We start from the raw sequence: 26,877 nt of genomic DNA on the forward strand, positions 1-26,877 counted from the left end.
ACCAATTGTGGCCGGACAGTGCACTAGGGTCGCGGTCAGCACAGGGAAAGGTGTTGCGTGTACGATCGAGTTTTGCGGTTGGCTTTTCTTACACCGGTGGACAGGGAGCATCGTCTTCCTCTCAAATGCTGTGCTAAACGTGACGTGGTCTTGGCTGCAAAGAAAGTGGCGTCATAAGGCTCAACAGGCGATAAGTTCTTCGAAAATGATCAATCACGTGAGTGTGCTTGTGGAGTCTCTTGTGGAGCTCGTGGTGAATAACCCAAAAATCACTAACCATTGTTCTGTGGTCCTTTGTTTCTGTGTTTGTGTGTTGGTGTGTGCTGTGTAGATGATTTTCGTTGGAATCGTGCTCGCAGTTTCGCTAGGCACGACCAAGACATCGCCCGTTCCGGCCAAGGTACTGGCCAAGTACGTGCTCTCGTTACAACCTTCACATAACCTCGGTGGTGCCGAGGGACTGGATGAGCCACACGATCTGGACATCGCGAATGGGCTGGAGAGTGCGGAAAGTGTCTACGAACCGGTGCGCTACCGACGACCAGCGTTCCAGGAAGACCCGTATTACTCAGCCCACCACCAGGAACAACTCCAACAGCAGTACCACCAGAACCATTACCAACAGCAGCAGCAGCAGCAGCAGCAGCATCAGCAGCAGCAGCAGCAGCAGCATCAGTACGACTACCAAGAGCCGGAAGACGAATCGGACTACGGTGAAGCCGACTCCGAAACGGCCAGTGCGAACCACCATGCGTACATGACGACGTACAAGACCGCCACAAGGCACGGGAGCGGCGGTCGTGGATATTACAGCAACAGTTACGGTGACAGCGCGGAGGATGAAGAAACGAGTGCCAGCGAAGAGTCGCCGGCGGTCTACGAACCCATCCGATCCCACAAGAGCAAGGGCAAGAAGCACGGTAGTGGCGGTGGCACCGGGTCGTCCTCGTACAGTCACTACACCCACCACCACCAGCAGTCGCCGTCGAAGGGCTCTGGTCACACTTCCTACCATCCGCAGCTGATCCAGGCGTACAAGATCCTGCACGGGAACGGAGGCCGTCTGCCAACTTCGCACGAGGACGACCGTGGAAGTGAAGAGCACCGGTTCCACCACGTAGAAGACGACGATGACGACGAAGACGAGGACTTCCGGAGTGGCGCAGCCATCGGGGCGGCAGCGGGAGCCACCGGGTACGGGGCCCCGACCGGGCCACAGGTCATCCACACGAAGGGCCGCGCCGTGCCGATCAGTCAGCACGTGGAGATCGAAACGCCGATCCCGGTGCCGTACGTGAAGAAAATCCACGTGCCGATCCCACAAGAGGTGAAGGTGCGCATCCCGCACCCAGTCCTGGTGCCAATCCCGCGGCCCTACCCCGTCCACATACCGGTCGCGCAGCCGGTCGCAGTGCCCGACATCAAGGAGATCACGGTGCCGATCGAGAAGGTAGTCCCGTACCCGGTCGAGAAGAAAATCCCCGTTCCGATCGAGAAGCCCGTTCCGTATCCGATCGAAAAGCACGTCCCCGTCTATCTGCCGCAACCGATCGCAGTCCGCGTGCCGATCGTGAAGACGATCATCCACAAGGTGAAGCAGCAGACCGCCAGTGGACCGACGCTGCCGCCCGCCGGTGGTTCGTTCTGGTAAAGGCGGAAAGCAGGAACCGCGACCTCCGCGCAAAAAAACGGCTGGACGCGTCTCGGTTCGCTGGCTGCCCACCTCGCAGCACACCCGGACGGGCGTGCCTTCGTAGCCCACCCACCGACAGCCGCATCGTTGCGCAACAACCGGGCAGTGACTAATTTATTGCACTCCAATTATGCTACACCTGCGTCCCTTTTGTTTTCCTCGCCCCATTCCAGATCCTTACATTGTTTCAGCACACTTCCACGGTGGTGGCGATGTTTTAATTGGCCACTTCCACGGCGCATTCGCTTTCGCCATTCGCGATCGCGATCGTGCTCCATTGCCTTTCGCTTTCCGCAGCCGCAACGCAGCCCGAACACCGAACACCAAACCCATCGCCTATGTTTTCGATAAGCGATAATTAGGTCTTTAAGCGATAGTTAACTGGCCAGGCGTTTATGAGGCAACCGGTTGGCCACTCCGAGCCATCCGCGGAAAAACTGTAAGAGTCCTTCGTTTTGAGGAGGCCTGTTGATGTTTATTTATTTGTGCTTCGATGTTTGGTTTGCTCGTCACACTTTAACGCTCTTTAACGTTAGACGCTGCTGGTACCCGAAAGGATATATACGTGAAACAAGCAGACATTTTAATTCGCCAATCCTTCCCGTCGCACGATGCTCGAGAAAAAACGGGCGCGCCTGAAAGTAATGCACCCCGGTCGCCATTTTATTGGATGCCGCACAATAGTGAATCCACGTTGGAGAAAAGGAGAAGCCGAACGCCAAACGAACCGAGCACAGCGGGGATCGCGAGCTGGAATTTTCTTTAAAATTCCTCCGGCAAAACATTTTTTGTTGTTGCTCCCGTCCCGTCCATGGAAACGGTGAACCGGTGTGCGATCCGGTTCCAGCGCCCAGAAATGCCTTGGTCTTGTACATTCGGTTATGATTCTGTTTTTATTTGTTGTTAGGTTTGTAGTTATTACCATATCGGCCATCTTGAGAGCGTATGCACGTGTGTTCCGGTTGCTTTCGTTCCTCGCTTTTATTCCGGCAACCCCTTAAGTATCGACGCCAGTCGGGCAAACAATTGTTTTTAAACCCATCTCCGAACGCTCGCAAACGTTCGTTTTTTTTTTCTCCCAACTTCCCTCTATTGGTCCACCGAACCTCGTGCAACAGTTCTTTTCTGTAGCACCGGCCCATTCCGGCCGGCCAGAATGTAATAAAAATAATCTCATTATGTGCTTATTGGAATAAATTTGTTGTTTTAATTTACACCCCAGACAGCCAGCTATTGGTCCGGCGCGAAACCCCTTAGCGGGTCGCACAGTGGCAGGTAAGATGAGAACAAATGTACGGAACGGGTTCTTTACGAGTTTTTCTGCTTCCTTTTTTGGTTCCCTGCTACCGACATGCACCCTACAAGGAAGAAATGCAAATGTCGGTTTCGACCCCTTGTTTTGGGAATAACTCGAAAAGTTTCGGAGAAGCACAAAAACATCGACACCGTGCACCGGAAGGACTCTGAAGTCTGTAAAAAAGTCGATGAAGCATAGTGGTCGTACTTTTTTTTTAAGCTTCAAGCCGTATAGATTGTATGATTCGTTAATGAATCTACTTAGTCTAACTAATTGCCATCGTCACGCACACACAATAAGATTTTTTTGACTGCTTTTTAGTTTCGTTTTCTATGTTCTGAAAAGAAGTGGCAAATTGGAATAAATTTTTATTTCAATCCTAGGATTCTGTTTAAAAAAAATACCGGATGTGGCAAATGTGGTGTAGAAAATGTTTTGATAAACTAAACATATTTAAAATTTGAATGCAAGCAAATTGAGATAATTATTATAAATTGTTCAAATCCACAAAACAATCTACTTTTCAACACCTTAAACCTGACGGTCGCCTATCACGTGTCTAAATTTATCAATTATCTATTGATGAAGTAATACTTAACATTTAATGAAGTAAAATGGTATAATGATTGAGAGACAAGTTGCAACACCCTTCCTAATGCCATATTCTGCTTCTATAAAAAATAGAAAAACAATGTAAAACTGTCCTGCTTACTTATTTAACTAGCTTACTAGTTCAAGCCAGGCCTTAGCCTGTAAGGCACGGATAATAATTTACATCTTAAGAGATAAGAGGAAACTTACTCACCTCAAGCCACAAGACTTTAAAGGTATGTTGTCAACCTTTTTTTTGGCACATTCCGTTGATAGGCGTGACATACGAGAAGTGTTTGAGTATTGACAGCTAGTTTAAAACATTATAAGCTACGAAATCGGTACACCGAATCCTGGTAAGGCAATAAGATAATTATTCCAATTAAACAAACACTAAAACTGTTTAATGCGAACTGCTCCGTTCGCGGAATCTGAAAAACATTTCAAATTAACTTACAGAACTGCACAACGGCAGCGTTGAGCAATGCGAATAGCACCGAACGAGAGTGGTGAGTAATCCAGTAATGAACTGTAATCGCACAACAAAATAGTTGAAAACATCCGCACCGTCTGGTCGGTAAGCGTTTCATTAGGGACTCGCAAATAGTTGTCAGCCCTTGTTTCGGTGGCCGAAAAATGGCAAAGGTTGAAATGAGCAGCCCATCGCCCCTTCCCACCCGAGATTCGGAATCACGGGATGGGTCATAAACTAAAATAATGGATGGAGCATCGTAAAGAAGTACGTCCGGTTCCGTAACGGCTACTCCGGCCGGTCGGGGAGTCCCGAACTGCCGGAGTTTGAATTTGCCTCACCGATCCGAACCTGAGAGGGCCTGTGACAGTTTTTCCGCTGCATTCCAAGGGGAAAACACGAATTTTCTCGACCCAGCATTTGGGGAAAAGGGATCGGAAAGATGGATGATGATGATAGTGTGTGTGTGTGTGTCTCGCTACGAGGGTGACGATAAAAGATGAAATTTATAGGTATTATAATGATGTTTAAGTGTACGTGAGCGGCTTACTAACGCTCATCATATCTGCGCGGGTAGCGTCTGAGAAAGGATAACCTTTCGGCTAAATCGTGAAAGTAAAAGATGAGTTCCGAGCGATGGTGGATAAAAAGGGTCCGCCGCTGCTCATGAATCGTGCCGACATTTTTTGGACCAAGAACGGAATGGGCCGCAACTGGACCGCAATCGAAAGTTGTTCTACACGTTAATTTTATTGGGTGATATTGTTTCGTGTGACTCACGGCTAATTGTTGTAATGTTCCAGCAGATTAATCATTGGCTGTAAACGATGGCAATCATTAAGCAATTTTATGTTTTTAATCAATCCACCAACATGGTACGATTTACAATTAGTTTGTGATGAAACACACACGACGAGTAGTGTAAGTTATCGTAACTTAAATATTTGTGTATGTTTTGATTGAAAATGCCATAACTGAAATAGTTTAAACACGTAAATTGAAATAGATATTTGGAACTGCTCTGGAATGTTCTCGAAATTGGGCAAAAACAGGACATCAAAGAAACGATGCTGCAATAGAATACCCTATCGCAGTTGTTAGCAAGCCATGGCGGGTTCGGTGTTTAGATTGCTAATCTTTAACAGAACGAACTAACAGTGACGCCGACAGACAAGAAAAACAAATAAAAAAGCATTTTGGAGTACCAATCGATTTCCGGGAAACACTTTCATCGCTTGTCCATTTTTCCGATACTTCAACTTCTCTTTCATCGCAGTTCCAGCGCCCAGCAAGCATAACTCTCTTCCCCGGTGATCAAACAACATCATCTACTGATTAAAAATCATTCCCGCGAATTAAACTGTTCAGTACGATAGCCCCACTCCGTACACACCGAACGCTCTTTTCACGATTTCACATTCAATAAAGGGAACGAAAAATTCAACAATATTGAAAGCACTACTACACAAACGTAAACATTGTTTGAGCCTTTGGCAAACAATTATGAAAACTGTGGAGATGTGCATGGAAAAAATGCTTCAATGTGCAACCTTTTCGAAATACCACGCTCGAGTCGAGCGGCACGTGGTTCGCTTACAAGCTGCTCGAATATTTAAACTGCTCGACTGCCGTACAAAGGTTTAAAGAAACAAAAACCCAACGATAAAGAGAATGGATTTTCCGGATGCATTTTCGCAAAAGTAGAGCACAACGTGCACGGTGCTATAAATATGAATGTCCGATATAGGACACCGAGCAGGGTTACCGGTTGACTCACCGCGGTCCCCCGGCGCACACCGTTCATTGTGGGTCATGGGAAATTTCGTCGAGTGACTCCCGGCCAAGATGCTTCCGGCTAGATGCGTATTTTAAGCAGAGCAGTGGGTGATTCCGGAAACTATATTGGGGTCGAACAAAGAAGTAAGGGCACGGCCCTTACGAAAGCGAAAATGGGTAGTGCCACTTTCACCTGATTACGCATCCGGTCCGCGGTCAGCGGTCAGGCGTGCGTAATTCGGTTCGGCCACGGGTGAACGTCACGCAATTTCACTTTCAAGGCCAATTAGCGGTACAGCGGGTTGGGTTGGTGGCACACACCCGCGCAGGTTGGGCACGTGCCACCACGAGCGAGCGTGTGACAAGCGGTCCCGGAACCCGGAGCCGAAGGTTCATGAGAGTTCAGAGCCACACTGCCGCCTGCAGAATCTGACACCGTTCCGGGCAGCAAAACAACGCCATCCGGCGGTACTTACCAGTTCCGTACTGTGTGTGTGTGTGTGTGTGTCGATGCCGGCTCTCGTTGTTACCATTGTTGTCGCCCATCGCCGAGTTACAAACAAAACTCTCACAAAACACAGTGGCAAACGAAATTGCGCCAAGCGCAGCGTTGTATTTGCCGACGGATGCTGCCGATAAACAAGCGTCGCGCACACACACACCCGCACCGGCTGTCAGACGAAACGGATTCCGAATGTGTCACAATTAGCACGCCGGTGAACCAGTGTCCCCGCGTGTGTGTGGGTCGTGCTCTACATTTCCGCGTTTATCGTCCGGCTTTTTCCCGGATCGTCCGGTACGTGTGAAATCCACCGACATTTTTCACTCTGCCGTCTCGCTCTGGGACAGCGCTGGCCACCATCTGTCAGCCTGCTCGCTGGAAGTTAAACGGGCGGCAGTGCAAACGTACGAAGTGCGTAATCGCTGTGTCAACAGTCGTCGTCCGAGTACTGATGGCCCCGCACACACTCTGAAGAGCCAAGTGCCAAACACGCCGCTGCGCAGACACCTGCGAGAGAGCGAGCGAGAGCGATCCAAGATCGCAACCCTGCTGCTGTGTGGTGGTGGGGATCGCATCGCACACGCTGAGCTTTATCTCGGGCACGGCATTGGCATTTTATCATTCGCCAAACAGAATCCGCGGCTGGCTGGCAGTTTACGACGCGAACGGCTACGGACCGGACAGACAGACAGTAACCGATGATCACTGTGGTCAGGAAGCGCTTCTCAGCAGCGACACAGCAGCAGCCGCAGTGCGACAACCGGGCCCTAGCAACGTGCGCCGAACCCCAGAGTCTCATCACCTCACATCCTTGGCGATTCAAAATGTAGCACCGTAAGTACTGGCCCTTGACCGGCAGCAGTGACGAAGCTGTGCAAACCGTGATCATGATCGTATACTTTCTCTATCTCTGTCTTTTCCGGAACGGTCCACCACTGCGGCACGGCAGATGAAGTTGCGGCAGTGCATCATTGATTTCGCTATCGTGCTGATAACGATCCCTTCGCTCGTCGTCGTGGCACTGCTACTGGATTACATCATGACCCACACCGGCTGGACGGAGAAGCTGGAAAGCCAGATCATCATGGCGGCCCTGTCGGTGGCCTTCTTCCTGATCTGCATCATGATATCGGTCTACCTGACGCACCGCGTTGGCAACTGTCTGTGGGCCGGGCCCCAGCCAGACCAGCCGTCCATCTACACCGTGGAGCGGGGCCTCGCCTACCTGGACGGGGCACCGCCACCGACGTACGACACCGTTATGGGCGAACACGATCCGCCGTCGTACGAGAAGATAAGCAAGCTGTTTCCACCCGTGGAACCACCGCCGTCGTACGCGGCGTCGGTGGTCGGTGGCGCCGTGACGCACATCTGATCCCGAAGTTCCTACGTGCCATAAACCTTAGGTTAAGCAGAAAACGTCGTCACCCGATCACCTCGGGCGAGAGGGCTTGTTGTTGTTCTTTTCGCCACCCGCTTATCGGATCGTTGTCGCTTTTGTGGACGAAAGCGAAATAAACGCGAAATGTATGTACACCGCACATTCGGATCCGTCCACCCCGCCCCGCGGGGAGGAGCTTTTATTCCGCCTTACGCTTGGCTGCGCTTGCCCGTTGGCCGCCGCTGGCTCGCCAGTTCTGGAAGCGCTTACAGATAAGATAGGCTGACCACACGATCAACAGCAGCACCGCCAGCATATCCAGCCCGTACACCTGGTACGGGGCCATCGCACGCGTCGGTGCTCGTAGATATCGTAGACCCTTGTTGGCGATCACTTTCTCGATCCAGAAGATGGCCCGCTCGAGCGGTGGTTGCGGTTGAGCGCGGAACAGGTTCGAGCGGGATTTGGCGCGCGCTCGGAAGCTGCAAGCAATGGGGTCATTAGGTGTCTTTGCGGGGGGTCCAACAACTTACCCGGGGTCGTCGAGAATCTGGTCCAGCGCACGACGCATAGTTTCCCCGTTCAGCTGGGTCGACGGAATGCCCAGACCGATGCCGGCCACCTCGAGGCGCCGCACGTTCGAGAACTGATCGGCAAAGAACGGAATCCCGATCACGGGCACTCCGTTCCAAGCTGCCTCCTGTAGGCTGAGCAACCCGCCGTGGCTAACCAGCAGCTTGGTGCGGCTGTTGGCCAGGACGGCCGACTGCGGGACCCACGGTGTCATCAGCACGTTCGGCGGCATAAGCATCCCGTCCGCGTTCGCATGCTTCCAGATGAACCCGTAGTCGGGCATGCTGCGGAACAGCTCCAACAGCTGTCGGTTGACATCCGGACCCAGCATTTCACTCTGCACGTTCGTGCCGAAGCTGAACAGAATAATACCCCGGTTGGCACGGTTGATGAACTGCTGCATATTCTGGTGGGTCGGGAGAACAAGGGTGGTTAGTAGACAGGAAACACAACGGCAATCGGTTTGCGGCACTCACCGAGGGCATTTCCTCTGACCGCTTGATATGCAATCCGCCCACTTGCACCACGTTCGGTGGGAGTAGCTGATAGTAGTCCAGCGCCGGGTCACTGTTCACCAGCACCAGTTCCGCGCGGCGCTCCAGCAGCTTCACGTGCGTCAGGTTGGTGCTCTCGAAGAGCTGCTGCATGCGATGGTTTTCGCGCGGCATAAACAGCTGTTGCCGGTACAGCATGTCGAACCACCAGTAGCCGGTGTTTTTCACCCGCTCGACGAAGGTCATCTGCTGGCCAAAGGTAGCCGCCGGGTGCGGGACATACGTCGGGTGGAGCGGTACGTCCGCCAGGAACTGCGTGTAGGCCGGTATGTTGTACGCCGAGAGGGCCACCAGCGGTGGGTTCTGGAAGTGTTCGACGAACCCGAGCAAAAACTGGCCCATCGTGAAGTCGTGTATGATCAGATCGAACCGAAACGTGCGCGGATACTCCAGCAGCCGCCGGACGGCCGGTTCCGACAGCAACAACTGGCTCGAAATCTCGTAGTAATGATAAACGTTAACAATGTTACTGAACGCGTTCTCGTAGGTGGAGAAATCGGTGGTGCCCTCGGCGAACACGGCCATGAGGCGCTGCTGGAAGTCCTCCATCAGCAGGAAGGTTTTGCCCGGTACCGACACTTCCTTCTCGAACGACAGAATGGTCAGGTTGTGGCCGTTATCGTACAGCCGGTCGAAGATTTGCCGGTTCCAGATATGGTGGCTCTTGGAGGCGATCGTCTGCAGGAAGAGTATGTTCTCGCCGCACACTCCGACGAATGCCGCGGCCACCAGGACCACCGAGGCTACGGACAAGGCCATCGCTGCCAACAAATCCGTTCGACACACACCGTAGCCTGAAGAAGTTATTGACGCGCCACGAGGAACGGACTTAGAAACTCCGTATTCCGCGTTTGTTGACCACTTTTTTCACTCACGCAGCCGGCTCTAACCGATCCAAGTCGGAACCACGCAACCACACCCCACCGGTTGGGCTATATCTTATCAGCGTCCGAGCGACAATTATCACTGCCAACCACCACTGCTCGTCTGGGAAGTCACTCAACAGGTCGTCGCACATTCGACGGTCACCAATCTGGGCGACTAACTAAATCGTTTTTTGGGTTGGTTCGTTGATTATAGCGCGAACGATCGAACAAACACCGATACCCGGTCACAGCTGAGCGGGCGCCCCTTCTGCTGTGGTCGTATCGCACCGGCGAGTTATGCTGGCGCTCCGGAAGGTGCCTCCTACTGCTCGACTCCCCCCGAGCAAGCATGCTGTCCCAGCGGACACCTCCCAGGGTGGTGTCACGCACACAGCGGTGCTGTTTAATCGAGCGCGATCAACATATCGAACCCAATGATTAGGCGCCACCCCGCTCCCCGAACGGGGTATGATATGAGCGGTTCCGCCGTCCGCCGAAACCACCTTGTGGACGTGTTCGTGGATTGTTATTATTAGCGCGTTCTCTTCGATCAATTCGACGCCCCGCACAAACCGCCATCACTCCAGTTATGGCCCGTCAACTTTGTTATGGTTTTTGTTGCCTGTGCCGGGCCAGGTACTTCGGATTCAACTTCACGAGCTACTAGGTGTGTGCGTTGAGAAGTGAAATTTTAGAATGATGGCTGTACCTGCCGATTGGGACTTCCCAGTTTTGCGGTTCATTCATCATTACCTCATTTTGACATCAGGTAAATCAGTCCAGGTCGCAAAAAAAATTAATCAGTTATCAAACGACCGTTGAAAGGGTTAGACCATGCCAATCTTTGTGCCTGAAAATGACATTTCGCGGACATTACAATTTTTCTGCTCCTCTTGAAGAAAACTGCTTCGGAATCGCACCAAATGCTTGTCGGGACTTGGTTTTGGAAGATCGCTGTGCTTTGAGTGGTTTAAAAAACTTCAAAATGGCGATTTTGACTTAACAAAAAAAAGCGTCGAAGGACTCCAAAAAACGGACTTTCTGATGGGACAGAAAGGTGTGGTGTTTCACAAGCTCCTAAAATCTGATGCAAACGTTAATTCCGATCGCTACTGACAACAAATGATCAATTTGAACCATGCATTTATCGAAAAACGACCAAAATGCAATTCTAGGGGGGTCCGATGGGGGCGCCTGGTGGCCCGTGGAAACAAGCACGAGGCCCCCCAAAAAACAAAACTGTTTGAGGATACTATCAAATCACTTGGATGGAAGCTGCTATTCCTCCCCGCGTTATTCCCCAGACTTGGCTCTTTCCGAATATCATTCATTTTCATCGATGGGACACGTATTGGCTGAGCAGCCCTTCGTTTTTCCACGAGGAAGTCGAAATTGGATGACTAATTAGTTTACTTAAAAAGTCGAAGCATTCTTTCGTCTGGGAATCCATGATTAAGCAGAGAGATAGGAGAAATGTATAGCTAACGATGGCACATACTTTGAATAAAATAGAAATTTGCATAAAAATTTTAGAAACATTTTTTGTATTTCACTTCTCAACGCACACCCCTAGTAAGAGCTCTAACGGGAACACCAATTATCGACGCCCGTGTAAACATAGCGCGTTCGTAGCTCCTTGGCCACATCTGGATCGGTTTTTATGTTTTTGTCAAATATTTTGAGGAAGTATTCCGCACATTCGGCGAGGTTTTGCTGCAGCCGGATGGCCAGTGAATGCCAAATGATGAACCGCGCGATAAATCTAGCGTGCAATTGTTTAGTGCAATTTATTTTATGAGAACGGATAGAGCCATAATAAAGAGCAACTTTCAGTTTTACAATCAACGTCGAATTGACGTCTTTAGCTTAGAAACCGATTGATCGGTGCAGCAGCGACGGATGATCTACGGACGAGCCACGGGCGTGCACCTGTTAGATATAAAAAAGGAAAAGAGGTACTCAAAGGCATATAGGCATACTTAAAAGCCAATTGAATATTTTCCTAATTTGTCATACTTTTTAGTACGTGAAGCAATGCAATGATCATGTAGAACACTGTAAAAATACAACACAAAATCTATCTCTTAAAGTTAACACAGCCTTTACCATATAAGAACTACTTAAACCATAAAATATTCGTTGAACTACACCGGAACATGCCAGATGAATATCAGACAAAGAAATAGCTTCAAATCAAAGGAAGATATTGCAATTGATCCCAAACAATGTTGTATAACTTTTTTGTAGTATTTTGGATAGTTTTCTGACAAATATCAATGTTTAAGAAATGCTAAAGTAAACTTATTATATCCATAATTTGAAAACTTTTGTAAATTAGTATTTATAATATGAAAAACACAAAACTTTTCCCAACTCAGCATAAAATATTGAATACTAGCAAACAATATGAATCAATAAACGTGATCTTAAACAGTTTAATTCATTAACATACATTCCATACCAGAAATTATAGCAGCTTTCGAGAAGCTTATGGGTTAAGCTCAAAATTACAGCTGTAATTATGAGATAAGAAAGCGTTAGATAATTTATTACAAAAATTTGCCTAACATTCGTAATGCATAACATTTCAAAAGTGATATAACAAAATGGTTGTTACCAACAGCATAAACAGTTCCGCTCGGTAGACAGAACGTAGAGTTCTGTCGTCGCCAGCGCCCAGGCACCGGCTTCCAGGGCTCAGAGTCATGTGCGGTCTCGTCACAGACCTAAGCACATCACAACAAATTGTGCATCTTCGCGTCGCCACTATTTGCCTTCCGATGTTTGCGTCGTCTTCTAAGAGGAGGGTCCCGTGTGTCGTATGCGTGTGTGTGTGTGTGTGTGGAGGGGGGTTGAATTTTTCACTTCCTCTAACGGAGCCATTCCTTCGCCCGGTAGGCAGGAGAGTGCCAAGCGCCTCGCAAGGATGCAGCGATGCGAAGTCCTCCCAACGCTGCTCGCTTGTCTGCACGCTCCTCCCGGGACCCCAAAGTCCACCCCGTTATGTTTGCGCACTCGTTCATCTGTTCCGGTTCCGGATCCCCGGAAGCAATACAAGAGAGAAGAATAGAACGCGGGCTGCGCCTGAGACAGGACGTTAAGGCAGTGCTAGTAGGGCTCTGGCGGCGACCTCAACTCCCCTGTCCCCACCCGTCCAGGGAGTGATGAAAGAGAAAGCCAGTAAAGTAACGTAAACAAGAAATCTGATGTCATTTATGGACGAGTTGGCGCGCTACACACCACCAACCAACATGGAATGAGATGATTCACACCACTTGTGTGTGTGTGTGTGTGTGTATATGTGTATGTGGAGCACAGAAAGGGGCAGGTTCCGGCCAAGGTCAGACGAAGAGGTCTAGAAGGGGGCCACAGCTCCCAGTCGCCATGGCAACCGACGGCGCGCGAGAACGTTCCGGTTGGTTCTCGGGGAACTCCGATCAGCATCACGAGCCACCCCGGGCCACCCTTCTTTCAATGTTGCTGAGGTTGATGATGTTGATTTATGCACAATTGAACCGAAAATGGCGTCAGCATAATAACGGTGGTGTACGTAGAGAGAGAGACAGAGAGAGAGAAAATGGAGTCAACATCTAAATTACATGTTGATATACTCTGAGGAGCGGCAATCATCATTCCATTGCCCTTGCCTAATGATTGGCCGCACCCTCGAGAAGAGCCCATATTTGTGCTAGTGTGCGTGTATTTGATGTAAATATATATAGAGATAAAATTAATCTTCACCGTATTTGCCACACGATTCGACATTGGAAAAGCGGGGAGTCGTACAAAACTGGGAGGAAAAGAACTGATGCTTTACTGTTTGTGTTGGCCGGCCGGCCGGCGTCCTGCCCTGTCCTTGTCCATGGCCTGCGGTCCTCCCGGAAGGGCGGCAATAGCGCCGGATTCTCCCCACGTGCACACACTCATCATGCACGGCCAATATGCTCTAAATAACAGCTTCCTAGCACAATAGACTCCGACTAACGACGGACTCCTGCTCGTTGGTCCTGCCCAACACAACACACGCACCCGCCGACTAGTGCCCGAGGCCGGTCGGAGCGACGTCTCCCACATCTCCTGGACAACGCAGCCAGGAATCACCGCCCCATTTCCACCCCGGGAGGGTCCTTGGCCGGTGCCACTTATGCCTGCACGTCCTATGCCCCCGGGGTACTTCTAATCCTGGGCATCGGCGCCGCACGCCCTTACCAACTTACAGCTTACAGCGCACTCCATCGCCGTCGTTCCGTTCCTGCGATAACAAAACCATCGCACCCACCCAGGAACCAGGAACGCAAACAGGAAATCTGGTAGCCGGTAGAGAAGGAATAAAAAAGCGACGACATTTGTTCTCGTTTTACCCACCATTTTGTGTGCTGCGCACATTCAATCGGGGCCGTTCGGTAAGTGTTTGGGAAACGATAAACAAACAAATATTGCTGTTTGGAATTCATTGTTTTAACTTTGGCTAAGCTTTTAATTGATTTACGCCAAGTCAGCAGTTTTAACATACGCTCCTTCCGGTACCCTGCCCAGTTCCAACGATTACTTGGAATACTCTCAAACCTTGTAATTCTTTAGACGCCTTTCTGATCGGGTGGGAGGCTGGCCATCTTAAATATGTGCATATACCTAACAAAGTTACAGCAACTTCGGAATTCGTCCCACTATACGCCCATCCTATTAGGCATGATTTCACACACCATAAGTTGTCGAAGTTGCTAATGGACAAACTTATGGATCATATCATAATGAATAACTTTGACTAAGTACCTGTAAACCTCACCTACGATAGGTTCTGTTCAAAGCCCGTTGTAGTATAAACGTCATCACAATGGTTTAATGGTTTTATGTGGTTTGATAAGTTGAACAGTAGCAAACTCCATGTAAAACTTGCTTGATAGATAAAGTGCCATTTTTGATCAGTGGATCATCACGCCTATAATACCTGACCGATCAGTACAAAACTATGACAAAACAGTCCATGAATCCATGAGAATGTATCCATAGAGAAATGTGTATTAATCAAAAACCCATAGTAAAAATAATATATTGTATCTTAAGACGATATAGGTTTTGTAGACACACCACAAATTCTTTGCTCTGTAGAAACATTGAACATGAAAATAGCTTAGAACTTCTATTTGATTGATTTTATCGCAACCTTTTGCCAGTGAAACGGAAGGAGTCTTTGGTTCACTACACCTTATCGAAAGGAACGTAGTATTAATTGGATTGTTACACATTGTTCAAAAAGTCCCGGGACTTACTATGAAATGTTTGACATGAAAACTATGATAACCTATAAAATAAATGAAATAACTATGTTATGTTTCGAATTACATCAAATTTTGACAAATCTTATCTGAAGGTTGGTAGGTCTGAACCTTGGTATGTAAATGGCATTATTAGCGCTATCTCTACGCTAGTCTCGGGACTTATTGAATGATGTGTTACAAAATCGATTATCGTGAGTATTGTACGTTTTTTTTTAATCTTAGAAGAACGGACCGGGCCGTATTTATGATATTGGTAGGTTCTTCGTGGTGCATTTCATTTCGTGTACCTTTCAGACAGTGTTTATTAATGTGATAAAAGTGGTACGATAATGCTTTGCTTCTTACGCGTATAATTGTTACAAGCAAATCTTCTCGAAACATGAACACCGGCGCTTGGCTTTGCGAAGCAATTTTAGAACTGCCTCAGTGCACACAGTGCAACCAGACAGAGCCGTGCCACGCGTTCTCCTGCGCACCGCACTGCGAGGATCAGACGTGAGGGCAGAGCGTGGAAAATTGCTCACCAGAGTGTTGTCCCGGTCCCGTGCCGTCAAGGGATGGTTGGGCGAGTTGTACGATTTGTTGTAAGGTTGGCTGTATTTTACTCCCGCGACTCTCTGGCCCCCGGGGGCACGGCAAGCACCCGTTTCTCGAGTGGCGCTCGGAAACGAATATGCTAATTTTAACACTCCCCGTACGGAACCGCAGCACCAGGGCACGGTACAGATTTCTCGCGGCTTTGCTCGAAGTTTCGTGCATACGTTTTCATTTGACGTGCCGCAACAGAGCTCGGAAAGGAAAAAATACGTCGTTCCCCGTGAATTGGCACGCCGAAATGGACGCTTGAATGCTGGCTAGGTTCGGCTAGCAGTAGGATTGTGTTGATGAGAGACAAAAAGGCTTCCGGTTCCGTTCTTCGATTTTTCTCTTACTCTCTCGCGAACCGGTTTTCAAAGTTGTGCGTTCCGGTTGTATGGCTCTCCAAACTCGGGAGAAAAACCTGCGTTGAGGCGTTCGAAAGACAGGCCTCCGCAGAAGTGTCTGAACCGGAAAAAGGGGTGCACTGTCTGGACACGGCTCAAGGATCACCCCGGGGGTTGGTAGACTGCAGACTGGCTGGCCGGCCACTGCCGGCGGGAGCGGGTGGCACGCCGTTTGAACTTTGGACACCGGAAAGGCTAAGAAGTCAAACAGCCTGAACCGCGTTTCGGTTGAATACCCGCTGACGCTAGCCCGGAAAGTTCATAATTTGCATATGTGAGAGCGTTATAATTTTAATTAAAATATTTAGTATAATTAGAAATTTTCGCCACGAAAGAATATCCTTCACCGCCTCGACTGTCGGCTGTTGATTTTCTTTTTTCATCGAGACCGAGAGAGAGAAAGAAAGAGGATGATCGTTTTAGTGTGCCTAGTTCGGCCTTCCTGCGAGCAACTAAATAGAGGGAACACCAGGCGAGGAAATTCAGAACATCGTTTTCTGTCTGGATATCTTTGGGCAGTTTTTGGGTGCCCAACTCAGCCCACGTGGGTTGGGCCGCTTTCGAGGATTGCTCCTTTCTTTGCCACGTCCTGTCCGATCTACATTTAACGGCCCGCAGACAGTAGAAAGCGGTCGGCGAGTCCTACACAAAATCGGTGTCATTATCGTGGGCCCGTGCCGTCTCTCATTCTCTTTCCCTAAAATCGGAGGATTTGTTTCGCTTTAAGCAATAGACACCGTTTTAAGGGACAGGGAGCGTGTGCTAAACATTGCTGTCTCGCCTAGCACGTCCAACGCATTCGGTATCGGACGTTAAAGTGGCATGAAATTGTAATTAGAAAATTATTAAGTCAAGTACCGTAGCAGGATTTGGGCCGAAACACGGTTCGGCCTCAGCTGTGAAACATAAAATTGCCCACGGTGTAGGTAGCTATGGCCAAGTAGTTAAATTGTCTCTAATGGTAGGCAAACGCACGTGGTCCTAGAAAAGCACAATCAAATATTATGTTAAATGACAGAAAATGTTGCAAATTGAACAACGTTACGTTCACGTTCATATGAATGAACCTGCCTTTAACAATTTTAAACGATTCACTTATATAATTATGGTGTTAATGTTATAGGAACTTTAAAATTTATAATGAGTAAAGGTAGTTAAGTTGATAGGTCAAATAAAAACGAATATAGGACTATAAAAGGTAATCTACAAAAATGTTTAACAAAATTCATCATACGCGCGAATAAAGTTGAAAAAATCATTCAAAAATTTAACACTAAAATCACTTTTTAAATACTACCTTTCGCCCAAGTATGTTTTTGCTTACGATCCAGGAAGCAGGTATACTTTAAAACCAGTCCATGTCCAGATGTTCATTTCAGTTATGTACGTATTTGCTTTATCAAAATAATAATTCAAGCTGTCCACATTTAAATCCTCAACAAACATATCGTTAACAGGTAATGCCAAATGAACGACAGTCGGATAATGACATTTTAACTATTCAAATGGTACAACAGAATATGAAAGCTGAGGCACTTAAATTACTACACAGGAATTGTAGATTCATGTGACTCTTAGGATACGCTCCGAGCGATTTCATATTGCTCCCGACTGTGATTTTTACTTGTGTGTATATCGATTAAATTGGATTTGAATTCAGTACTTTAGAAACGGACATTTTGGAAGAAGTCTCAAAATGATTGCTATAAATGAAGCTAATCCTAATTTGGGATGAAATGCAAAAATGTCCATCTATACTTTAAACAACTGTCGCAAGTTTTTTCTACTTCCCGACAATTTTCTGCTAAGTACTTCATTTCTCAGTACATTAGTTAAACAGACCGCTCCCCAGGTGGCTTAGAGCACGTTTTAGACAGTGTTTCGCGTTGCTCATGGCTGCAACGCACTCGAGCGCCCTTCCTTAGTGCCTTTAATTGACGTCTAAATTGACACGGAAAGCAATTTGATTGCTTAATTAATTATTTGGCGCTCTCGGTCGTGTAGTTCCGGAGCGCTTCAGTAAACCTGCGTTAGAGATAAACGAAGGCCACAGTGCGCACAGCCCTAATCCTTCTGCCGAACATCTTTGCTAATCCTTCAAAAGTCCCCACACGCAAGAAGAATAGGGTGGCCCCCTCGCCGGGAACTACTAATATCCTTTATGTTGCGTCCCAAACACTGCCCGACCAAAACCCGGAAAGCCTCGTTTTGTCTCTGCTCGCATGTAATTGTAATCCGGGTTTTGTTTGGCCAGCCGAGTTTGCGAACGAACTAGAGGCCCCTACCCGATCGGCTTCCATTGTTCGGCTCTTTGCCACCCACACCCCTTGTGTGCTGATTCGTCAACAATCGGAAATTTATCTAGGTTTTAAATTACTATTTACCATCCAGGAGTGCAGTTCGCGGCGCTTCACTTCAACAACACTCCCTCGGCGTAAGCCGATCCTATGTTTGTTGCTAATGTTGCTCCCGCTGAGGCTGGCATTCTCCGATTTCCCCTCCGACGTCCCGCGCCAATCCCTATCAAAACGCATTTCACGCATCGACACTTGCTGCCGACCGGAAGGTGGCCCCGGCATATGCTGGTATTCCCGGCCGAGCACTCGAGCACGACGGATGATGCCGGACGGACGGGAAGCAAAACATATGTATCGCAGCAGGCCGACCCGACCCAGGATCCGAGAGTGCGTTGCGTGATGTGGCGGCCGCTGCATACCAACAACTTCCACCCCGCTAACTGGGCCCGGGGTGCGCCTAAAACTATGCGCGCTCCAAAATCTGCCCGCTTGGCAACCCTTAACGCGTGTGGCAAACGCGAACCATGACGAGCCAGCCGGTCTAGGCGTGGTTTTCATAAATAACCCCCTCACCGAATCGAGTGACACAAGGACATTAAGCGAAGCGGACCCACACACAAGCAACGCGCATTGCGTGTACGGGGAACAAACCCTGCCCGAGGACGAGTCGCCCATTATTTGCCGACAAGGGTTGGTTTCATTTGTTTCTCTGCACTTTCTGTCACCCTTCAATAAGCCTGTAGAGCCTGTAAAGAAAGAGAGAGAGCGACAGAATGAGATTTTTTCATAAATTTGGCCAACGTCCCAGCCCGAAGGATCTGCCGATCGGGCGGCCCGGAACGCATTATTTATCACGACAATCACTCATGCTATTACTAGTGACAATTATTTGATGCGTGTATGTAGCGCGTACCGAAGATGACATACTCGCTTTAGGGAGGGTGCGCTTGGCCATGAATAAGCCCCGCGGCTGCCGAAGCCCGAAGGGCCCGAAAGGCCGAGTTTTTGTTTGATATTTTAATTTTGCCCAAATAATGTTACGCTTTTCCGTCTAATGAACGATGGCTCCGGGATCCGGCACTGATTTATCATGGGTGACAGAGCTCGCTCCGGTTGCATGCGCTAGTCCCGTTTGGGTTTGTCCTTACAAAGCCCTGCCCGATTCCAGACCCGAAAGGACAGGGACGCGTGTGCCAACGACATAGCTGGTGCGGTTTCCGTGGAATTAAGTTATTCTAGCGACCAGGGCTCAGTGCAGGTGTCCTCGCTAGGTGCTTTGATGTCACCATCAGCACACAATGGTGCGTTCAATTAATTTCCCAGTCGTCCCGGCCACGGAAGGGGTTCCCCCGAGCGGCCCGAGTTGGAAGAAACTTTAATTCAACCTATCATACGCAGCATCGGTGATGCGCCCGGAGCGCCGCAATCTACTGCGATTCAATCAAACATCCGGAGATAGGGAGCCCGAGGATTGGAAGGATTTAACAGACAGATCTTTTGCGCTCGATCTATCGCCGAACGGTAATGGCCTCGGGGGTCGTAGATAGGAGATCGAAAGAGATGCGCTACGCTTCGCCCATGGGTCGCAGCTGCTTAACGACGAGAGTTTCTTAACATTTTCGCGTGAGCGAACGTTTAGCTTTCGAAATGAACCGGAATTAGATTCCAATTCGAGATTATACCGCGGGAAAGTTTCATTAAGTATCGGAGGACTACTTACGAGCAACCGCTTTCGACGGTGCTTATTGTCGAACGGGTGTGTGAAAAGAACCGATTTTCTAAAATGTAGCGATTAAACTAATTCCAAAAAAAATCAGCTTCCCGTTCACCGATGATGACAATGGTCGACATCATCGTCCACTGACAATCTATATCTTCGGTCAAAAAGTATTTAGAATATCGTCGAACTGGTTCCCATTGTTCTTTTTGTAAACATTTGTAACAAAACCATTTGACATTTTATTTTCTAAGTGCATGCTAAATTCGTCTCTAAGTTTTGCTTTGACACACGCTTTTGATCGTTTATGCCTCAATTTTCTGAATTAATTGCTAATTGCTATTGTATAGATCAATGGTTCTTGAGGCTCATAATGATAAGACACCGTGAAACAAACAAAACATTGTGCAATTAAACTCATATGACATTTTCTCATTTGAATTTATGAATTCGTTCAAACTGGTAAGTGCAAAGATATAGTACGATGTCTTTTATGTATCTTGTTGTCGCAATTTTCTATCCTTTTCATTTAAAGATTCTTCCAAGAACACAAGAACAGTATTGAAATTATACTAATTTTACCAGTTACAAAAGGGAAACAAAGAGCCCAGTATCACGGGAAAAATTTGTTTGTCCCAAAAACTGCCCATCGCGGTTCATGTTATGATATCTTCAATGAGCACCAAAACGCCTTGCTAAATATACAAATTATATCCATGTGGAAGGTAATCCATTCTTTAGAAAATCATGTGATCGTATTTAGGTCAACCAATTTAACGCTTTAACCATTTAAGGCTTGCCTATTTATCTGATGGTTCTAGCACAACAATCTATTGAAAATGCCAGCTCCAACACGATGAGATGAATATCTGTCCCACAAATCCTAACCGGTCCCCGTATTGTTACAGCTTAGTCATTAATTTTTCTATCAAAGGCAACAAGGTAACAACACTTGTAATAGCATCAACGATACGATATCAGCCCTATATCAACAACACTCCGCTGCACACAGACTGTCAGCAGCAACCTAAGCTTTAAAGTACACACACTGGTGTTAAGAAAACACTGTTTTCACTTTTTCCTCTCACTATCAGCTTATTAAATTAATCGCTCAACGGTGTGGTGCGCTATTGCGATAAGCAGTACTTCTTCGCCCTCCTCGTCAGCGGTACGTAGCGGACGGTAACTCGTAGACATAACACAAACACTTGCGTTGTTATCGATTATCTTGCGTAGATTGGCACAATAGAATTACGGATGTGTTTGGCGGAGCGCGCATGGGAACCATCACAGCCGTCCACTGGAAACCGTAGCGTGCACCTCGCGCGGTTTTGATTGATGCCCATAGCATTCGATTCAACTTCACCAAAGAATGATGGGCGGCAGATCGACCACCGTTTGAAACTGGGCTGACAATATATGACGGAAAGCGACATAATGTTTCATTTTTCCCTTCTGCAAGCGACCTAATCGACCGGCCGCCAGCATCCGGCACAGACGACACCACAGCACGGCCCAGTGACCGCGGGGCGCCAATCCGATGGCAGTGTTTCGACAATTCCGACCGTACCCCACTGCCAACGTCGCGTTCCGTGTCATTGAAATTCAGTACCGCGTGTTTATTTGATTAATTTTCCTTTACATCACCGACATTGATTTGCCCGCCGACGGCAGTGCTCTGGATCCGTGCGGACCGTAACATTCCCGATTTTCGGGACACAATTCGATTGAAGGTTTTTGCTTTTTTTGCCGGTTCGATCCTGGGGCCCGTTCCGGTGTGAAAGGTGGCAAATGTTGAATCTGTCCTTGAAAAGGGCACGACTATGCGGACTATCGGTGAACGATTGAAAAAAAAAACGAAAAACCCTGCGTACAAATACACAGCAACAAGCCTTCAATCGGACGTGCCACACACAGCACGAGCGCAAAAAAAAATAGGATATTTCAACAATAAAGCGAAGGAAACGGGGACGGTTCGGCTTCAAGGACCGAATGATAAAGGATGGCCGGATGCTGGATATGTGAGACCGTGCGACGACGAGAGGTGCGACGGCCAACGATGAGATCTCTGTGTGCATTTGACACTTTCCTCCTTCAATCTTCGGACCGATCGATTTGGGATGCAGTCCGCAGTCGATTATTTCCGATATTTAGGTGTTAGATTGCAGAGCATGGAGCATATGTTTGCGAAACCGGAGATGTAAATATTGAAGGACAAAAAATCTATAACAACATGATTGTTTTGTGTAGATATCGAAACCGAGCAGAGTCCACAAATCGCCAAGTCGACCATAATAAACCGTCCCTCGAAAGGGACGCGTTGTTTGATGTATCACCCTCGACGACGACAGAGAGCGGAGGACTGCAATTTATTATGTTTCACCTTTCCCAGCGATTGTGCTGTGCGTGTAGCGCACTTTCGGGCCACCGCCAATCGTTTGACACATAATAACACCGAAACACAAACGCTCGAAACGACCGCACAATTTATCGACCAGAACCGGTGTGCTCAAGCTGGGCCCAAAGTGTGCCCCAATACCACCAGTCAATCAGTCAACACGGAAGTTAACGAACTGCAGCCGTGCCGCGAAAAGCAGTGTCCTGCCACGTCACCGGTACCGGTGGCTAGACGTGGCGAGTGCCGATCAGCGGCCTGCGAGTTCCCGAGAATTCGTTTGCCAAATTTCATCACCGACCCGTGGGGTCGAAAATGAAATGAAATGGTTGACCACAAATCAATGCTGATTGCTTGCACGGTGAGTTTCCGGTGTGGTCAAAACTGATTTCCTAACGACTGTGCGTTCGAAATTGTTCCACAGGAATTTTGACACAAATGATGGACGCTAAGCTAAACTATATCTTGAACGATGTGCGCTAGAAAAACCGAATATTGTTGTTTCTATTGCATCTTTTTTTTTGGGAATGGTTTATCATTATGCTAGCTTCCACACTATCTGAGCTGCTGATTTTCTAACTTGTAATTGCTTTTATATTTGATTCTTTATTTTGTTGTGTGCCTGTGCTTCCCACAACGATCCATTTTCGCAGTAGTCAACACGTCATGATGCCAATATCACAAGCGCTGTCAATTCCGTCACCACCACCAAAACAGCCAACAAGCTTTTATGCTAAAATTTCCGTCACGCCACTGGACAAAACCGCCCAACGCCGCAGGCGACCAGTTTCCGGCAGGATCTTACCAGGGTACGGTGCGAAATCCACGGGCTGCCGCTGCAACGGTCGTAGTGCGAAGAATAATGAACAAGCTGTCGAATAAATCAAAAACGGCCAACGGTAAACGCTGGCCGACCGAAGAGCATCATCCATTCTACGGCAACGGTCCACGGGCCTGAAGGAGAAGGAATGGCTGAAATCGAACGGCTGCGGAATGAAAAATTGTAAAACTGTAATCCAACGGTCGAAGCATTTCAGTCACCGCCCCGACAGCCTGTCACTCAGTCACCGTAAGACCATTGATGCCCGGCCGGATAGAAAAGCGCCGGGCACGGCCACCGCTGACGGTTCGAGTTTTGATTTATAATTTAAACCAAACATAATTGTGCGCCACTGTTGATAAGTTCGGTTGACATTGGCTGTGGCCGCATCACTAACAGGATTGCTGATTTGTGGTAGTATTTATCCGACGGTACTAACAGATCTCTCATCGCCGACTTTGCTAACTAAACCTTCTTTCGACGCGTTCAAATTGCCTACATTCAGGCGCTATTTTAGACGAACAAATCCCGGTACGCAACGTCGAAAAGAGATTGGCGCAAAACGTGTGTTGAATTTTGCAGTAAAACGCTAGTTGCATAAGGACCGTGAGACACACTTCACACGCGAATCCTTCCTAAAATTAAATTTGACTGACCTAGTCGTCACACGCCCTGGAGCGTCGGTATGCCTGCTATCAAAGTGCTCGAAAGTGGATTGGATAATTGGAAATAAAAGTTCCCAATCAAATGGAACGACGAGTGATTGGCTTCGTATCGAGCCAACACCTGCTACCAGGGGTCAAAATTAGCCCACAGGATCTCTCGTTCATCGGAACACCCCCTACGGAGATGCACTGGTATCGATTAAAGCTATCGTTCGACCCGTCTCTACGAAGGGCAGTGTCGGACCGGCTTGCTTCCCGATCGTAACTAGCTTCCCGGCACTGGCATCGTCGGGCCATAATTGAAACATTCCAATCACAGCAGCAAATATCAATGTCTTCGTGGCAGTAAAATTTAACACACAACTGCAAGCCAAACGTGCAACTCGCGCGCATCGAAAACGGGACCCCGCAACGCAGTCAGAAGCCCCGCTGGGCGCAGCTAAAAGAGCCGAACCCCTCCGGTGCCGACCGCCATCAGCTGACAGCAAACCGCCCGCTTCGAAGGACAGAAATATACAAATTAATCAATCATTCAAATCGCATGGCAAATGAATTTCTTGTTCGCCCGGAATTTGCCAACCTTCCGTTCTCGGACCAGAGCGGGGCCCAACCAACCGGCGGCGGCAACGTGCTCACGTGTTCCGTTCGCCGGTCCGGCCCAGGAAATGTCAAACGGAATAAATCAAGATCGCCGGACGTTCCGTTCCGACAATCTGCTCAATCTTGTGGAAGTGATTGAATAACTTGTGCATCTGATAACGACCATTACGAAACAGGGGCCACTCACTCTCGGTCGGCTCGGGCGGACTTAGAAAGCAAGGAAACTTTCTTTTCGTTGGGGGTTTTCTTTCCCGGAGCTTTCTAAACAAATGTTTGTTTTTCTATGCGTCCGGTTAATATGTCTTGTGGGCTGTGACTGCGATTTCTGTTTTCCGAGTGTTGTGCATCATTTGCGACATCGATTGTTATGATTATCATTTTCAAGCATAACATAACCCTACTGCTTACTGCTTAGTAATCTTGGCAACTAGAATAGTAATTTTATGTGGTGCATTGTGGGTTTCACAAAACCTCAAGGATCCTTGAATAGCAATCTGAAGTAACAAATTTAAATGAAAAAACCAAAACTCACCGAATAGTCAATCTTTCAAGTGCACCGTAAAAGCGGTGTCAAGGCACTAGCTGTGTCTCTTATCAACGGACAGTCGGGGATTTTTTCGTAACAGGAACGCACCCATCGAAACGATTGTCCAAGAAATGGCATCATTCTGAGTGGCTCGCACACTATCGCTCACGGACCACGCGGAGCATCGTTAACATTGAGCTGAGTCGACGATCGAGCTGAAGCGAATCGATCGTGCCGCCGAATCGGAGTACAGTTTCTTGTGTAATCGCGAAGTACAAAATACAGCCGAACGACCGTTCTGTTAATGTGCCATAAAATGAAAGTGACTTTTCTAGCGATTGTCCTAGTTTCGGTGACCGGATCGGCGATGGTTGCCGCGGACCCGGACGAAAACTGCCAGTGGAAGTACGAGTGTTGCGAATGGCACGCGAACGGTGAGGGCTGCAAAACCCTCTGCCCAACCGCTACGGTCGTGTGCCCAACCGAAGCGACCCCGGCCCGTAAACCCGGACACCATCGCGTCATTGTGACTGTGCCGTGCAAGGAGGGTTTTAAGAAAGATCACGTGAAACTCTGCCGAAAGCTGTTCGACGGGCTGTGAGTGACCGCCTCGTTCCGGAGGCAGCCAATCTTTCAACGATTCAACCGATCCAGCCAAGATGCTAAGAAAAAAGCTAGTGATAGTTGAGACAGAGAGAGAGAGAGACTGAGAGAGAACGTAATTGCTCCCTTAATTACGTACTGAAGGCGTTCGGAAGAAGTCACGTCGCGTTGCCCTCGCAAGGGATCTCTCCGGGTGCTCCCAAGGGAGATAACAGGTGTCCGTGGTCACGGTGGTAAAGAAACCGTATCGTATCGATGTCGACCGCAGGTTGGGGCCAGCGTGAAGGCGGAAAACTCATGTGCCATAAAGTGCCATAAAATTGCGACGCATCATCATCCCATTACGGAGCCAAGCAGCCGCCTCATCACCCTGGGATCCCGTAGCCATCCAGAGCTAATTGAAACGATGGTCGGATGGTCGACTTCTTCGTTGTGATTGCGGTTTCCCGCACGTCAGCCGCAGCGACCATCTTGGCGTTGCCCACGTCCCGCAATCAACGCGCGCTCTCGTGCGCGTTCCGAACAGATAAAGTGCAGAATTGGAATATTTAGTTACATAATAATAGCTTACCAGGCCCGGTAATCTCTGATTGGTTTTGGCAGGTTCAGCGCGGTAGCATTGTGGCGTAGCCGCTGTCGGCTGTCCGTGGAGTTGCTGGATATTTAATCCGAAACCTTAATTAGATTTGTCCAGCCAGCGAATCGGTTCCCCTAGGTTTGGGAGTGTTTTCTGGGGCTGCGAGGAGCTTGTTTTGATTTGCCATCCCTGTCACACACACACTCACACACGCCCACCGACGGCCCACCAGTTGCAAATCCTTCGCGTATAACAACAAACGCCCCGACTTCCCCGATTCGACGCGCCCGACAAATAGGATTCGCTACGACGCTTCGCTGGTAACGGTCCGGAATTTCCGTTTCCCTCCGTCATCAAGTGATGGCGGTGGGGAGTGGGGCAGGAACTCCACGTGGCACGTGCTGCGCTGGTGTGTGGTGCACAAATAGAAAAATAATAATGTCCGATTCCGGATATTTATCACGTGCCAGTGCCGGTGATGTGTAAATTCCCGTGTACCGTTGCATTCCGCCGGCCGGGCGACTCCGTAGGGCAAGCGATTTTTCATCTTCACCATCCGAAGGCTCCGCAGACACGGTGACCACCACCGGAACACGCCAGGGTTTCCTCTCCAATGCAGGGCGCTGTCAGAAAAGCAAATAAATTTTACAATTCCGTTCCACATCCGATCCGGGGAGGCCTGGCCGCGGCCCAGCCAAGATGCTGAGCGA

At 48.6% G+C, this 26,877-nt stretch overlaps 4 protein-coding genes across 4 annotated transcripts; 3 read left to right on the forward strand and 1 right to left on the reverse strand.

Moving 5' to 3' along the window:
• Positions 1-331: 331 nt before the first annotated feature.
• LOC128270213 (probable serine/threonine-protein kinase kinX) lies at positions 332-1,651 on the forward strand. Its single transcript, XM_053007616.1, has one exon. The coding sequence runs from the start codon at positions 332-334 to the stop codon at positions 1,649-1,651; it is 1,320 nt and encodes a 439-aa protein (XP_052863576.1).
• A 5,288-nt stretch (positions 1,652-6,939) lies between these two features.
• Positions 6,940-7,863, forward strand: LOC128273265 (uncharacterized). Its single transcript, XM_053011201.1, has 2 exons — positions 6,940-7,165; positions 7,281-7,863. The coding sequence occupies exon 2, from the start codon at positions 7,281-7,283 to the stop codon at positions 7,704-7,706; it is 426 nt and encodes a 141-aa protein (XP_052867161.1). The 5' UTR covers positions 6,940-7,165; the 3' UTR covers positions 7,707-7,863.
• A 48-nt stretch (positions 7,864-7,911) lies between these two features.
• On the reverse strand, positions 7,912-9,732 carry LOC128270214 (UDP-glycosyltransferase UGT5-like). Its single transcript, XM_053007617.1, has 3 exons — positions 8,762-9,732; positions 8,246-8,691; positions 7,912-8,194 (listed from the first exon to the last, which is right to left on the reverse strand). The coding sequence occupies exons 1-3, from the start codon at positions 9,596-9,598 to the stop codon at positions 7,912-7,914; spliced, it is 1,566 nt and encodes a 521-aa protein (XP_052863577.1). The 5' UTR covers positions 9,599-9,732.
• Positions 9,733-25,303: 15,571 nt separating this feature from the next.
• On the forward strand, positions 25,304-25,588 carry LOC128274584 (uncharacterized). The gene has a single exon (XM_053012820.1). The coding sequence runs from the start codon at positions 25,304-25,306 to the stop codon at positions 25,586-25,588; it is 285 nt and encodes a 94-aa protein (XP_052868780.1).
• The last annotated feature ends 1,289 nt before the right edge of the window (positions 25,589-26,877 follow it).

Source organism: Anopheles cruzii, chromosome 3 (genome assembly GCF_943734635.1).
Source record: "Anopheles cruzii chromosome 3, idAnoCruzAS_RS32_06, whole genome shotgun sequence".
Taxonomy (NCBI): Eukaryota; Metazoa; Arthropoda; class Insecta; order Diptera; family Culicidae; genus Anopheles; species Anopheles cruzii.

What these genes read in the sequence shown, in the direction of transcription:
- LOC128273265 (XM_053011201.1), top strand. Translation starts at nt 7,281, where the DNA reads ATGAAGTTGCGGCAGTGCATCATTGATTTCGCTATCGTGCTGATAACG.
- LOC128270214 (XM_053007617.1), bottom strand. Translation starts at nt 9,598, where the DNA reads ATGGCCTTGTCCGTAGCCTCGGTGGTCCTGGTGGCCGCGGCATTCGTC. An exon ending in GGTCAGAGGAAATGCCCTCG is followed by an intron (nt 8,692 to 8,761) that starts GTGAGTGCCGCA and finishes CCGACCCACCAG; the next exon opens with AATATGCAGCAGTTCATCAA. An exon ending in CAGATTCTCGACGACCCCGG is followed by an intron (nt 8,195 to 8,245) that starts GTAAGTTGTTGG and finishes CATTGCTTGCAG; the next exon opens with CTTCCGAGCGCGCGCCAAAT.
- LOC128274584 (XM_053012820.1), top strand. Translation starts at nt 25,304, where the DNA reads ATGAAAGTGACTTTTCTAGCGATTGTCCTAGTTTCGGTGACCGGATCG.
- LOC128270213 (XM_053007616.1), top strand. Translation starts at nt 332, where the DNA reads ATGATTTTCGTTGGAATCGTGCTCGCAGTTTCGCTAGGCACGACCAAG.